The sequence below is a fragment of the Perognathus longimembris genome, chromosome 2, assembly GCF_023159225.1.
Source record: "Perognathus longimembris pacificus isolate PPM17 chromosome 2, ASM2315922v1, whole genome shotgun sequence".
Classification (NCBI taxonomy): Eukaryota; Metazoa; Chordata; class Mammalia; order Rodentia; family Heteromyidae; genus Perognathus; species Perognathus longimembris.
The window spans coordinates 29,309,480-29,324,029 of NC_063162.1; the positions used below are offsets into that span (position 1 = coordinate 29,309,480).

General features: G+C 42.6%; 1 protein-coding gene across 2 annotated transcripts in view; it reads right to left on the reverse strand.

The window, feature by feature from the left end:
• Positions 1-5,627, reverse strand: part of Tnks2 (tankyrase 2) — a 66,036-nt gene extending 60,409 nt beyond the window's left edge. Inside the window, exon 1 of one of the 2 annotated variants that reach the window (XM_048338710.1) lies at positions 5,114-5,627. In XM_048338710.1, coding sequence (XP_048194667.1) covers positions 5,114-5,312 — 199 coding nt within the window. In that variant the 5' untranslated portion in view covers positions 5,313-5,627. The remainder of the gene's footprint in view (positions 1-5,113) is intronic. The other variant, XM_048338712.1, reaches the window with a different exon arrangement.
• Positions 5,628-14,550: the final 8,923 nt, after the last annotated feature.

Consider the following 14,550-nt stretch of genomic DNA (forward strand, 5'->3'; position numbering starts at 1 on the left):
GCCCCATGACCACCGCCCCCCCCCCCAAAAAAAGGAGAGAAGTGTTTATTATTCATTAATTTGCTGATGCTTAGGTTTGAACTCAGGACCAAATTAAAAATAAAACAACCAACCACAAACAAGTCTCAAACAACAACAAAATCAAATCTCTAAAACAACACAATGTGGATGCATCTTGTGTATCTCCCATAATTATGACACTGGGCTATGGCCAAAAAATAGCAATAGGGCTGGGGATATAGCCTAGTGGCAAGAGTGCCTGCCTCGGATACACGAGGCCCTAGGTTCGATTCCCCAGCACCACATATACAGAAAACGGCCAGAAGCGGCGCTGTGGCTCAAGTGGCAGAGTGCTAGCCTTGAGCGGGAAGAAGCCAGGGACAGTGCTCAGGCCCTGAGTCCAAGGCCCAGGACTGGCAAAAAAAAAAAAAAAAAAAAAAAAAAAAAAAAAAAAATAGCAATAATATCCTTGTCAAAACCTTGAATTGTGAAGAAACAGTCCACTTTTCTGTTCAGGTCAGATAATAACCTGTTGGTTAAACTGTCCATGCTATGCAGAAATCCTCTCTACAACTGATCTAGAAAGATGTCATTCAGCCAATGCAAAATGTCAGCTCCATACCTAAATAGATTGTTCAAGTCTGGTGACTGCTCATGACCTTTCTCCTACTGGCATTTAGTTCTGATTGCTGAAGCTACACTAGTCTTTTCTATGCTCTTCTACCTATATGTGGACAGTAACATGGTGTAGTCTTCTTTTATGCCTACAATAAGTAACTTCAGCTTTCTTATCTGTTTGCCTGCATAATACAATCCAGGTGCTCTGATTTTGCTTCCTTCCTCTGGGAAAAAACCCCCCACAAAAACCTATCTATACAACTCACAAAACTGATAATTCAAGTTCAGTCTAACAGCCCAAAGCATACAGAACAAAGTACTACACCTCAAAGTAAGTGTCATTTTAGTTGACCTGGACTCTACAATGCAAGCTCATTTTCAATCCTTATAAATGTAGCACATATATAATTTCTTCTCATCATTTATGAATTATTAAAATCTAATAATTTTATATTTTTTCTACTGAGTAATATTTCTCTGTACGCTCAAAAGAATATTGCTTCTTTGTGTGTGTGAGTCCTGGGGCTTGAATTCAGAGGTTACATGCTGTCCCTTTGATTTTTTTTTCCCCACTCAGGTTAGTGCCATAGCTCTACTTCCAGAATTTTTGGTGGTTAGTTGGAGGTAAGAGTTTTACCCACTTTCCTGCTTGCCTGGGTTTAAACTGTGATCCTCTGATCTCAGCCTCCTGTGTAGTTAGGATTACAGGCATGAACCACCAGCACTTGGCCATATGCTTCTTTTTGAATATTTGATTCTTAAGCAGCGGAGTTCTATCTCACTGACCTCTAGGATTCTAAGAAATGGTTTATTTTTTTCCTGTTTTAAAATTCTAGACGCCAGAATGCTTTCTCCCCAAATTTCTGCTACCTCTTATTTTTTTAGAAATAAGTTCAGAGCAGACTTCCCAAGAATTTCAGATATTCTTCCTTTTATTAAACTTAGAACAAAAGCCCTTATCCTTACCTTGGCTTCACAAGACCTGCAATATATCACACACAAAATTAAACAAAATCATATCCTTTATGTCTCTGTGTGTAATGACGAGTGGATAGAGAGCAAGTGAAAATAATTTCCTTAGTAATTTTTTCTTCCCAAGAAATGACTTCATTGGTCCTATTTATCTAGAAGCATATGGTCTAGAAATATATATATATATATATGTATATATATACTAAAAAACAGTTGACAGAAAAAAAACCTTCTGTTTATGTTCATTACCTTTTTCATTAACAGAATTTAACTCCCTTAGGATAGCAAATGATTAATTGAACCAACTTTTTTGGAGGGAGATGAAAGGACAAAACAAATAATTTCCTAGGTTGTTCATCTTCTATGGTCTGCACACATTTCTCATTCCTACTTTGTAGGGAAACAAAAAAACAAGACATAAAGCCCCAACAAAACTCTCCAAATTTTAATTGCCTACTTTGATCCCCTCATCATCTTCTTTTTGTGTGTTGGTTGTGGGTCTTGAATTTAGGGCCTAGATGCTATCCCTGAGCTTTTCTGCTCAAGGCTAGTGCTCTACCACTTTGAGCCAAAATGGCACTTCTGGTTTTCTGGTAGCTAACTGGAGATAAGAGTCTCAGAGACTTTCCCACCCAAGTTGGCTTTGAACCATGATCCTCAGATCTCAGCCTCCTGAGTAGCTAGGCATGAGTCACCAGCACTGGAAACACAAGGAACTGGACAGGCAATCACATCATACTACCACCTACAGCTAAGCATTCATTATGCTTACATACATATAAATACGATTGATAACTCACTGCTGACAAGAGATCATAAAACACATTCTCCAAATACTAGAAGGAAATGCAGCTGGATACATTTGCTTAAGAAAAAAAGGCTGGGGTGCAGTTCAGTTGTAGAATATGTGCCTAGCATGTATGTGCAAAGCCCTGGGTCCGTATCTAGTACAGGAAAACAAAGTATGAAAATAGGTGCTTCTTGTTAATCTAATAATTTAGATTAAAAAACTGACAATATCTTTTTTATTCAGGGGGAGGGAGGGAGGGAGGGAGGGGCAGTATTGGAATGTGAACTCAGGATTGTGTGCTTGCTGGATAGGTGCTCTACCAATAGAGCCACACTTCTGGTCCATTTTTACTTTTTTGTCCTATTAGTTCATTATGTATAGTTTGTGATACACTTTTGTCCTTCCTGTTTTGTCACTTGTTATTTTGGTCTTGCATTTTACCTAAGCCAAGTGAGATCTCCTATTGAGTAGTTGGGATGACAGGTGTGCTCTACCACACCAGCTTTTTTTTCTTGCCAGTCCTGGGGCTTGAACTCAGGGCCTGAGCACTGTCTTTGCTTCTTTTTGCTCAAGGCTAGCATTCTACCGCTTGAACCACAGCGCCACTTCTGGCTTTTGCTATACATGTGGTGCTGAGGAATAGAACCTGGGGCTTCATGTACACGAGGCAAGCACTCTACTACCAGGCTATATTACCAGCCCCTGCATGCCAGCTTTTTATAGGTTGATTTAGGAATTTTAAAGAAACACCTTCTTGCCTCCAAACTGCAATCTTTCCAATCTCAGCCTCAAGTAGCTGGATTTACAGCCACTGTACCTGGTTTATAATGTCATCCTTTAAACAACTCTGCCTGAATATAAACACTTTAGTAATTGTCTTATTATTCCTTTTTGTGTATCTTGACTTCTTTTTTTTTTTTGGCCAGTCCTGGGCCGTGGACTCAGGGCCTGAGCACTGTCCCTGGCTTCTTCCCGCTCAAGGCCACTTGAGCCACAGCGCCGCTTCTGGCCGTTTTCTGTATATGTGGTGCTGGGGAATCGAACCTAGGGCCTCGTGTATCCGAGGCAGGCACTCTTGCCACTAGGCTATCTCCCCAGCCCTTGACTTCTTAATCTTATAATCTAAGCCTAGGAGATCTGAATTTGGCTCTTAAAACAATAAGTTCTCCACTTTGGTCTGAACCAACATGAAATCTATGTGAAATTTGAAATGTGCTATGAAAATGTTGGGACTGATTTGAAGGTAGGATAGAGGTGGACAAGGTCAGTGAGAAGCTAATACCATAACCTCACACCTCTAAATATTACTATTTTCAGATATGAACTAATTAATACACCAAATTCTTGAAAGGTAGCAACTAAGATCATCCTTGGTTATTTTTATCTCATAGGTCAAGTGAACATAATCTAAGTAACTTTACCCTTTGGATTATGTATCAGTTGGCTGTAACAGTGTGCCAAATCAGTTGGCTAAATGGTCAAGCAGAACAATTCAAATTACTGAAGAGAGGCAGCACTAGCCATCAAGAGCTTAGGAAAAATGACTCAGATTTGACTCCAGTATTCTTTTTCTTTTCCCTGCCCACAAGCGGTTTCTAGTTCTCCCAAATATGGTTCCCCAAAGGGAACCAAACAAAGGTTCCAAGAAGTTCCAGGGTAGTATTTACATTTCAAAATGGAAACAGGTCAAAGCACACAAATCTCCAACTAGCAAAGTCTGTGGAGAAGGAAATCTTTCTCCTGTTCCTCTGCTTATTCCTGCACCAGATGAATAGGGCTAATTTAAACTCTGATTAGTCAAAATAATTGTTTTAGACAATCATGATTTATACCAAATAAAACACCAACACTGTCATAAGTATGAGGAGCTACTCCTGATTTTAACCACACATGGCTCACTTGGAGTTATAAAGTCAACCTACCTCCAAAGTGAAAAGGCATAAAGGTTTTTTATGGAAATCAGCAGTGTCTCCCATCTCTAGCACCTTTCAATACTAACTAAACTTAATCATGAAGTGAATCTGGTAAGTAGTAAGAAATTAAAATGATATAAATCTATGAACAGGGCAACGTGAGTCCTAACTTAAAATTCTAGATCCAAGCTATAGGACCTGCACTATCTTTCCTTTCATTCTAGTTCAATCCAACTTTCTGTGTGTGTGGCCAGAGACCACAAAGCCTAAATCAGATAGCTCCTCCAACTTGCCTATTTCCAGTGTGGTCACCAAATGATGAGCTACTCGGAAAAACACACTAACATGTCAATAGCCAATTAAGCAACTACCAATAAGGGCCTGTAAGACCTTAACTCCAAACGTTGTCAGGAGTTATAGTGCACGAAGGACAGTTTACAGACAATTAGTCTTACAAATCCTTTGTGGGTAGGGAGGGCCTTTCAGGGTAACAAGACCGGAAGTTGGTTCAGGTATTGTTGATACTGTAAAACAAAACAAAGCCTCAACCACTAAACTAATCAAACACCCCTCACCCCCTCCATCCCAAGAACGCAAAAGCAATCTCTAATGTGGTGGTGTGGGGCGGGGGGCGGCCCGCTCAGCACACCTTAACCTTCTCCAGCCCCCCCAGGAAGAGAGCGAGATGGCCAGGACTAGAGTTCGGAGAGAAAGGTCGGGGAGCGGAGGGGCCCCGCGTGGTCTCGGGCTGGCTAGCGAGTCCGGGCGCACAGGCGAGGTCCGCCCGGGAGGCCCGGAGGTGCAGGCCGGCTCCGGTTACCTGCGGCGAAGTGGAGCGGGGTGGACTTCCTGCCCGCCGTGTCGCGGCTGTTCACCTTCTCCGGCGTCACCAGCCTCTTGACTCGCTCCACGTCCCCGTTGCGGCACGCCTCAAACAGCTCCCGGGCGGCCGGCTCCGTGGCCTCGGCCCCGGCGCTCGTGCAGGCCGCGCCCCCGCCAGCGCAGCGGCGGCCCGACATGATCCTGGCCGCCGCCGCCGCTAGCAGCAGCAGCAGCGCCAGCAACGGTAGCAGGAGCCCCGGCCCCGCGAGTAGGAGGGCGAGGCCCCCAGACGGAGACGCGCTCAGGGCCCGGGCCGCTTGACTGCTCACTGTCACCGGACCCGGTGCAGCAGTCCCATGGCTACGCCGCAGGGCGCCCCTGGTTCGGCTCCGTGCCCCCCAGCAGCTGCCCCGCGGCGACAGAGGCAGCGCGAACGCGGCGCCCGACCCTGGAGCGACGCGGCGGCGGAAGCTGGCCAAGCCCCCGCCCGCCAGCTCGGAAGAGCACTGGGAGCTCACTTGACGTCACCGCGCGCGTGCGCAGTTGCCGGACACCGGCTGGGGCAGGTGTTTCCCACCCCTCCCCTCCCATTCGAGCCTAGCGGCGCGGAGGGGCTTGTGGGAAATCCGGGGCGAGCACACTGGTGGCTGGAGGACCGGGGGCTTCGCCCTGACGCCATCTTTACGGCTTGCTCCGCGGAAACCTCGACAGGTTGCTGGTTGTCTTTTATTTTTGGAAAGCCTAGACTTCCCCGGGTGAATTTCCTTACTGTTGGGGCCTCGCTGAAAAAAAAAAAAGAGGCCTAGGAAGTTTTGCTCCGGTGTTGGAAGTAATTCTTTTGCAAGTCCTCGTGTGGACGTTTTGTGCATTTTCCGCTTCCCCAGCACCTCTCCACGGTGGGGTTTCGTGCACTCTTCCATTGTCTTCCCTTGTCCCTGCCCCTGCTTTGTTTCTTGCCAACCAGCAGCGTCTCGGAGATGAAGGCATGGACTTTTCGCGTATTGAGAAGTTGGGGCGAGCACATTCGAGAAGTCCAGGGAAGCTGGGTCCCCGGTCTCACGCTTGGCAGGGATGGCGGTCTTGATGGATGGCACTCCCCTCAGGGGATCACTGGGTTCGGGGCTGGGGACTGAGTCCAGGGCCTGTCTATAAACCAGCACTGGTAGCCAGGCCCGGCCGGGGGGTTGGGGGGCTCATTCGGAGTGCGCACATCCCCAAGAAAGTTTTCTGGGTTGTAAATCTCACCCCCACCCTGGGGACCAACGGGGACACAAGCACAACCCATTCAAGCTGAAAATAGTGTCACCGGTATACTTGATCTTGTCTCAAGAAACGGAAAGAAAAGTACAGGTAGCTTTTGCTTGCATAGCAAATCACACATGCCCACCTTTGGCACGCTGTCAAGCAAGCCCGTCCTCCCCTCCTTGACTTATAACCTGTTTTTCAGGAAATCCAGTTTTTGTTTGAGTGTTGACTCACTCCTGTGCTAGGAGACAATGTTCACTCCCCCCCCCCATCCCCTTTTGGAGCATTTTTATAAATGTGAACATTGTTATGCATACGTAATTGTGTACTTGATATATTTAGCATCCATTTAAATTGTGGTGCACATTGACATAATGAACATCCATGAATGCACTTAAGAACCAGAATGCTCCTGCTATGGTTGTCTCGTTTTTTCTTATTTCATCCATTTGCCAAATATATTCACAACTTGTATCATTATTAATATTCATTACTAGTATCTGCTTCTTATGTATACGTATATCCTAAACCACATATTGTTTAATTTTACCTCTTTATTTTTTTTTCACTTAATGGCTTTTGAGATTTATGCATTCCTTTTCATTGCTTTATAGATCTGCACTTAGTGAACATAACACAGACTTAAAATTCTTTTGGTCATTTGTGTGATTGCCAATTCTGTTACTGTGAACAACTGTACTGTGAACATTCTTATATGTTTCTGATGCATATGTGCAAGAATTTAGTAGGAGAGGCTTTCAGATGCTGTGACCACTACTCATGGTATAAGAAATGCAATTGACCGGCATGTAAGACAGGTCTTTCCCCAGCATGTGAGCACTAGTGGGAAGGTGAAGGGCCAAATACTTTATGTACATGTTTGAAACGCTGCAATGAAGCTTGTTGAGGCTGGTTTGGGAAGAAGGGAAGGGGATTAGAGGAAGTGGGAGTCTGATCAAGTTATATTGAATGCATAAATGGACTTGTCAAAATGAACCCCACCCTTGTACAACAAATTGATGCTAATTTGAAAATATGGGGGTGAGCCAGGCTAGTGACTCAGGAGGCTGAGATCTGAGTATCATTGTTCAAAGCCAGTCCAGGCAAGAAAGTCTGGGAGACTCTTACCTCCAATTAACGACCCAAAAGGCCAGAGGTGGAGCTATAGCACAAGTGATATTCCCACCCTTAGCATTTTTTAGAGTAATAAATGATCATTAGAGAAATGCAAATCAAAACTGAGATAAGGGATTGGGAATGTGGCTTAGTGGTAGAGTGTTTGGCTAGCATGCATGAAGCCCTGGGTTTGATTCCTCAGTACTACATAAAACAAAAAGCCAGAAGTAGATTTGTGGCTCAAGTGGTAGAGCACTGGCCTTGAGCCCAGAGAAACTCAGAGACAGAGCCCAGGCCCTGCGTTCAAGCCCCAGGACTGGGGGAGAAAAACCTGAAATGACCTAACCTCTTAGATGTGGCTGCCATCAAACAACAACAAAGCCTTCAGAAAATAAGTGTTAGTGAGACTTTGAGGCAATTAGAATCCCTATGGGATCATAAAATGTTGCCTCTATTATAGAAAACAATGGCAATTCCTCAAAAAAAAAAACACACAACAAAACACAGAACGACCATATGATTCACTTCTGAGTACTTGTATCCAAAAGAAAGCACAGTGTCAAAGAGATACTTGCACACTCATGTTCATAGCAGCATTACTCACAATAGCCAAGAAGCACAAACAACCCAAATATCCCTGAATTGATGAGGGGATAAGCAAAATGTGGTATATACATACAGAATATTACTCAGTCTTAATAATGAGGAAAGTCTGGTCATATATGCCACCAATAGATGAATCTTGAGGATATAAGTGAAATAGATGAATGAAAAAACGCACAAATACTGCCACTTGTATGGTGTGTATTTGTATATTTGATGTTAAGTGCTACCATAGTAAAATACCACAAAACAGATGGCCAAAAGCATAAACACTTCTCACTATTATGGAGGCTAGATATTCAAGGTCAAGGTGTTGGCTGGTTGTTTACTTTGTCCTAAACCTCTTTTCTTTGCCTTACCATATTCTCACGTGGCTGTTCCTTTGAATGCACATGTCTGCTGTCTCTTGTATATCGAATCCTCTTCATGAAGATAGAAGATTGAATTGAGGACCACTGGCATGAGCACATTTAACTTTATTTCTTTAAAAACCTTACCTTGGGCTGGGAATGTGGCTTAGTGGTAGAGTGCTTGCCTAGCATTCAAGAATCCCTGGGTATGATTCCTCAGCACCACATAAACAGAAAAAGCCGGAAGTGGCAGTGTGGCTAAAGTGGTAGAGTGCTAGCCTTGAGAAAAAAAAAAAAGAAAGAAAGAAAGAAAGAAAGAAAGAAAGAAAGAAAGAAAAAAAGCCAGGGACAGCGCTCAGGCCCTGAGTTCAAGCCTCAGGACTGGCAAAGAAACAAAAACAAACAAAACAACCTGAGGTACTGAGGTATTGTGGATTAGAACTTCAACATAAGATACTGCTTGTGGTGGAAGTATGTGTGTGTACAAAATTCAACATAATGTATCTACAATAGTTAATAGAAACAAAGTAGAAAAAAAGTTATTAGGAGTAGGAGGGAGGAAATGAGAGACATTGTTTAGTGGCTATAGAGTTTCAGTTTTGTAAGATTAAAAAGTTCTGGAGATCTGTTGGGGGGAATTATTTTAAATTTAACTTTATTGCCAAGGTGACATACAGAGGGGTTACAGTTACATATGTAATGCAGTGGGTACATTTCTTGTCAAACTTGTTACCTCCTCCCTCATTTTCAATTTCAAACATACTAAACCACATACTTAAAAGTGGTCATGATGGCCTGGGGTATTGGTAACACACTTGTAATTCCTATCTTAGAAGGTGGAGATAAGATAATTTGAGTTTACAGTTTGAGACTAGTAAGGAAAAATTAACTGGAGACTATATTTGTAAAACAAACCAAGATCTTGTACTGGGGGCATGGCTCAACTGGTAGAACACAGAGGCACCAGTAACCCCTCTCCCAAACAAATAATGGTGACAATGAGGAAAAATAACCAATAAAGTATATTAGTCTGTTTGTGATGCTAGAACAAAATACCAGAGACTGGGTAGTTTACAAACAATAGACATGTATTCCTTACAATTCTGGATGCTGAGAAGTCCACAATGAAAGTGCTTGCAGGCATGGTATCTTGGAGGACTGCTCTGTTTCGGGAATGATATCATGTTGCTACATCCTCTGGGAAGGTATAACACTGTGTACTCACAGAAGGGATGAAAGGGCAAAAGAGTGCTTCCTTTAAACTCAAACCATTTTATAAAGACCCTATACCCATTCATAAAGATAGAGCCCTCAGGGGCTGGGAATGTAGCTTAGCGGTAGAGTGTTTGCCTTGCATGCTTGAAGCCCTGGGTTCGATTCCTCAGCACCACATAAACATAAAAAGCCAGAAGTGGCGCTGTGGCTCAAGTGGTAGAGTGTTAGCCTTAAGAAAAAAGAAGCCAGGGACAGTGCTCAGGACCTGAGTCCAAGCTCCAGGACTGGCAAAAACAAAAAGTGCCCTCAAAACTTAGTCACTTATCAAAGGCCACCTACTTACTTTAATATTGTTGTAGTGAGGATGAAATTTCAACATGAATTTTGGGGAAGATACCATTTCTGAAGCCATAAAAGTATCTTTTTGTATGTTTATTGAATATATTTCCTTACCGTATAGTAAAATGCCTGTTTGTCTTTGGTCCATTTTTTTTTTGTTGCTGTTGTTGCAAAATCTTTTTCCTCTATCTTTCCTTTCCTATCCTTTGCTTCCCAAATTTCTGGATTTTTTCATTCCCATTTATTTTCATTGCAAGCAGACACAATTCTGAGATCAACTTATTTTTAATATCTTGGCCAAATTCAATCTGTAACAACCATAATGTATGCTTAACTTTTTTTCCCCAGTGTCTTCTCCTGGACAAGAGGTAACTGTTACAAAGATTTGTCTTTATGCAATATGGGGGCTGGTAAAATAATCTCTGTAAAGTTGTTGTCTTTCTAACACTCATGCTTGAAATTTGTATGACAAGCAATTGAAAAAGGACGGAGAGTATAATGGGGAGTTGAACAGGAACAAAACCAGAATCATCTCTGCTCTCACTGTTTCCAATCTGGGTAATGTGATTGTCTAGGTGAAGAAACTGGTGGTCCTTTTCAATGGAGCTGGAGTAGCTGACAGGATCCAGAGAAAGTTCCAGTTATGATAGCCCCATAAATGTCGATCCCATAACAAGCTGAGCCAGAGAAAAGTGGCGATATGTGCATAAGCCATAAAAACGCCTGTGCTGACATCTGGACATAAAAATTATACTTACTATTTCTGTTCTCCAAATCACCTGCAAAAATAAGTGAAATAAATACCATATAAAAATAAAATTTTGCCTGTCCTTACACCATATAATAGAAACAATTACAATTAGATTAAATCTAAATGTAACAGGTTAAGCAATAAACCTCCAAGAAGAAAGTATAAAACAATGTGGAATAGTCTAATGTCTCCCCTCCCCCAAGGGCCCCAAGAATGTCTTAATCATAAAGGAAAAAATTGATATATCAGATTTGTTTCTCAAAGATACCATTAAGAGTATAAAAAGTGAAGTCCTGGAGTGGAAGAAGATAGTTAAAATATATTTAGATGGACCACTGACTTAATAAGCCTCAAATTCACAAGGGACTCATACAAATTAATATAAAAAAGTATTGGGGAAAATAAAAAAAATTGAACAATTTTGAACAATAAACATGGAAATAATTACATTGGTCTCTGGAGAAATGAAATTTAAAAGAGATATTAGTATATATCCATTGGAATGGCTACAATTTGACCAGTTTTTTTTAAATTTTTTCTTTTACTGTCCTTTCTATCCTTTTTTGTGGTACTGGGATTCAATCTTCATGTAGTAATTTGTTATTTAAAAAAAACTTTAGACTGACACCTGTTGCTCACACATGGAATCCTAGTATTAAGAAGATTGACATCTGGAGTATCAAGCTTTGAGACCAGTTTGAGCAGAAAACTCATTAGACTATCTCCAATAGTGGAGTTGTTGATATAGTGGTAAAGTGCCATTTTAACAAGCAAGAGGACCTGAATTTAAATCCTTGTTGCCTGCCCCCCCCAAAAAAGAAAGAATAGAAAAATGAAAAAAATCCAGCCTCAAAATTTATTTACTTTCCTCTTCTTCCCCTCCCCTCCCCCTCCCCTCCCCTCCCCTCCCCTCCCCCTCCCCTCCCCTCCCCCTCCCCTCCCCTCCCCTCCCCTCCCCTCCCCTCCCCTCCCCTCCCCTCCCCCTCCCCTCCCCTCCCCTCCCCCTCCCCTCCCCTCCCCCTCCCCCTCCCCCTCCCCTCCCCCCTCCCCTCCCCTCCCCTCCCCTCCCCTCTCCTCCCCTCCCCTCCCCTCCCCTCCCCTCCCCATCCCCATCCCCTCCCCCTCCCCCTCCCCTTCCTTCCTCCTTGTTTTCCCTCGGTGCTGGGGCTTGGTACTCAGGACCTGAGCACTGTCCGTGGCTTCAATTTGCTCAAGGCTAGCACTCTACCTCTTGAACCACAGAGCCACGTCTGGCCTTTTCTGTTTATGTGGTGCTAAGGAATCGAATGCTGGCTTCATGCATGCTAGGCAAGCACTCTACCACTAAGCCACATTCCCAGCCCTATTTTCTATTTTTTTGGCCAGTCCTGGGCCTTGGACTCAGGGCCTGAGCACTGTCCCTGGCCTCTTCTTGCTCAAGGCTGCTTAGCACTCTGCCACTTGAGCCACAGCGCCCCCTCTGGCCATTTTCCATATATGTGGTGCTGGGGAATCGAACTGAGAGCTTCATGTGTAGGAGGCAAGCACTCTTGCCACTAGGCCATACTCCCAGCCCATCTATTTTCTTAATAAACACATTTTAAGCATTCTGACTTTTCTCAGGGTGGTGGTGAGAAAATAAAATCACAGATGCTTTATATGAATAATTCTACTAAATGGCGGCATGTTTGCTTATTTCTGAAATCTGAGTTTTATATCTTAAAATTTACCACATGGAGGAGCTTTTACAGTTCTTGGTAAAGACAGCCATCTAGTGGAAATAGTTCTAATTTTTTAAAACCAGCAAATAAAATGAATATGAACTTTCAAACCCTACTACCAACCACAATGTTGGTTTAAAGCTTAAGAAGAAGTATAAAAAGAAGCTAGCTTAAAAACACAGTGTACCATGAGAAAAAAGAAATGGATAGCACATTACTACTTGAGTAAATAAAAGATTATCTTTATAGAGAACAACCTATAGTGAAAATAAACATGTATTCATTGAGTCATTTGATTTAATTGTCTATTGAGGGAAGGATGAAGGAGAAAGGAGTAGGGAATTGAGATTAAATGGAGGAAAAGTAAGAGTGAAGTCTTATACAGGCCAATGGTAATAAAGGGAATTGAAGGGAAGATTGTGATTAACTGGACCCTGTGCAGGTGGGGCATCCACCCCCAGAAAACCTTAGATAAAAAACTCTTACACTCTTTCATCACACCTTTGCTTTGCATGTTTGTATTACATATATATCTAATCTCTTTAGATAAAGTCAGTTCAGGAAAGTTTGGGAATATCTGACTTAAAAAGTCTCACTTTTGAATTGGTCTTGCACAGCATCTGTGAAAGAGTGATCTGTTATGTTTCCCCAAACTACAATAAGAAACAAAGAACTGGCCAGGCTCTGGTGGCTCATGCCTGTAATCCTAGCTACTCAGGAGGCTGACATCTGAGGATCCCAGTTTGAAGTGAGCCAGAGGCTGACAAAACCAAGAGACTCTTATCTTCACTAACCACAAGGCAAAGAAGAAACAGGAAGTGGAGGTGTGGTTCAAGTGGTAGAGCACCAGCCTTGAATAGAACAACTAAGCAAGAGTGGGAGGTTTTGAGTTCAAGCTCTACTACCAACACACACAAACACAAAGCAAAGAACTCCTTTAAGCCCCAAATCAAAAAAGGTATATCTCCCAACAAAGAGACACTCATTTAACTCATTCCTGCTAAGGAATGGAAAGAGTAGTCAATACATCCCTACTGGCACATAACAATAAGAATGGAAGTTTAGCTGGGCACCAGTGGTTCACACCTATAAACCTTCCTATTCAGGAGGATGAGATCTGAGGATCATGGTTCAAGACCAGTTTGGGCTGGAAAGTCCATGAGACTCATTTGTGGAGCTATGGCTCAAGTGGTAAGAACACTAGCCTTTAACAAAAAAGCTCACAGGCAGTGCCCAGACCAAAAATTCAAGCCCTAGGACCAACACACACACACACACACACACACACACACACACACACACACACACACGAAGTTTAGATGGTATATGAAGGAAAAGAACCAGAAGGAAACACCAAAATTTTAGGTACTAAATTAAACATTTCATATGTATTTTCTCATTTAACTCAACAACCTTGTGAGATAGGTTATGATCTTCATTTTTACAAGTATAAGAAAAGTTAATCATATATTTAATATGATATAGCTCTTGAATGGTAGGATGGGGATATAAATCTTTATAAATTCTTAGGGGGGAAGTTACAAAAACTCCTGGAAGCCAGGTGCTGGTGGCTCACACCTGTAATCCTAGCAACTCAGGAGGCTGAGCTCTGAGCATTGCTGTTCGAAGCCAGGAAAGTCTGTGAGACTCCTTTTTTTTTTTTTTTTTTTTGTCAGTCTTGAGGCTTGAACTCAAGGCCTGAGTACTGTTCCTGGCTTCTTTTTGCTGAAGGCTAGCACTCTACCACTTGAGCCACAGTGCCACTTCTGGCTTTTTCTGTTTATGTGATGCTGAGGAATTGAACCCAGGGCTTCATGCATGCTAGGCAAGCACTCTACCACTGAGCCACATTCCCAGCCTCATGTCTGTGAGACAGCACCCAAGTACTGAGTTCAAGACCCAAGACCCCCTCTCCTACCAAAGGGGGGAAAAAAAAATCCTGGGCATGGTATGCTTGAATATGTTGACCTAATCTTCACACTAATCAATCATGGCTTATATACTTTAGAAGTTGGTAGAAGTTAGTTATTGTTTTTGTAGTTGAATATTTAATATTGTAACCTCCTTAGATCTTAAGGGCAAAAATATCAAGTCCAGCAAATGAAAGTAACATAAC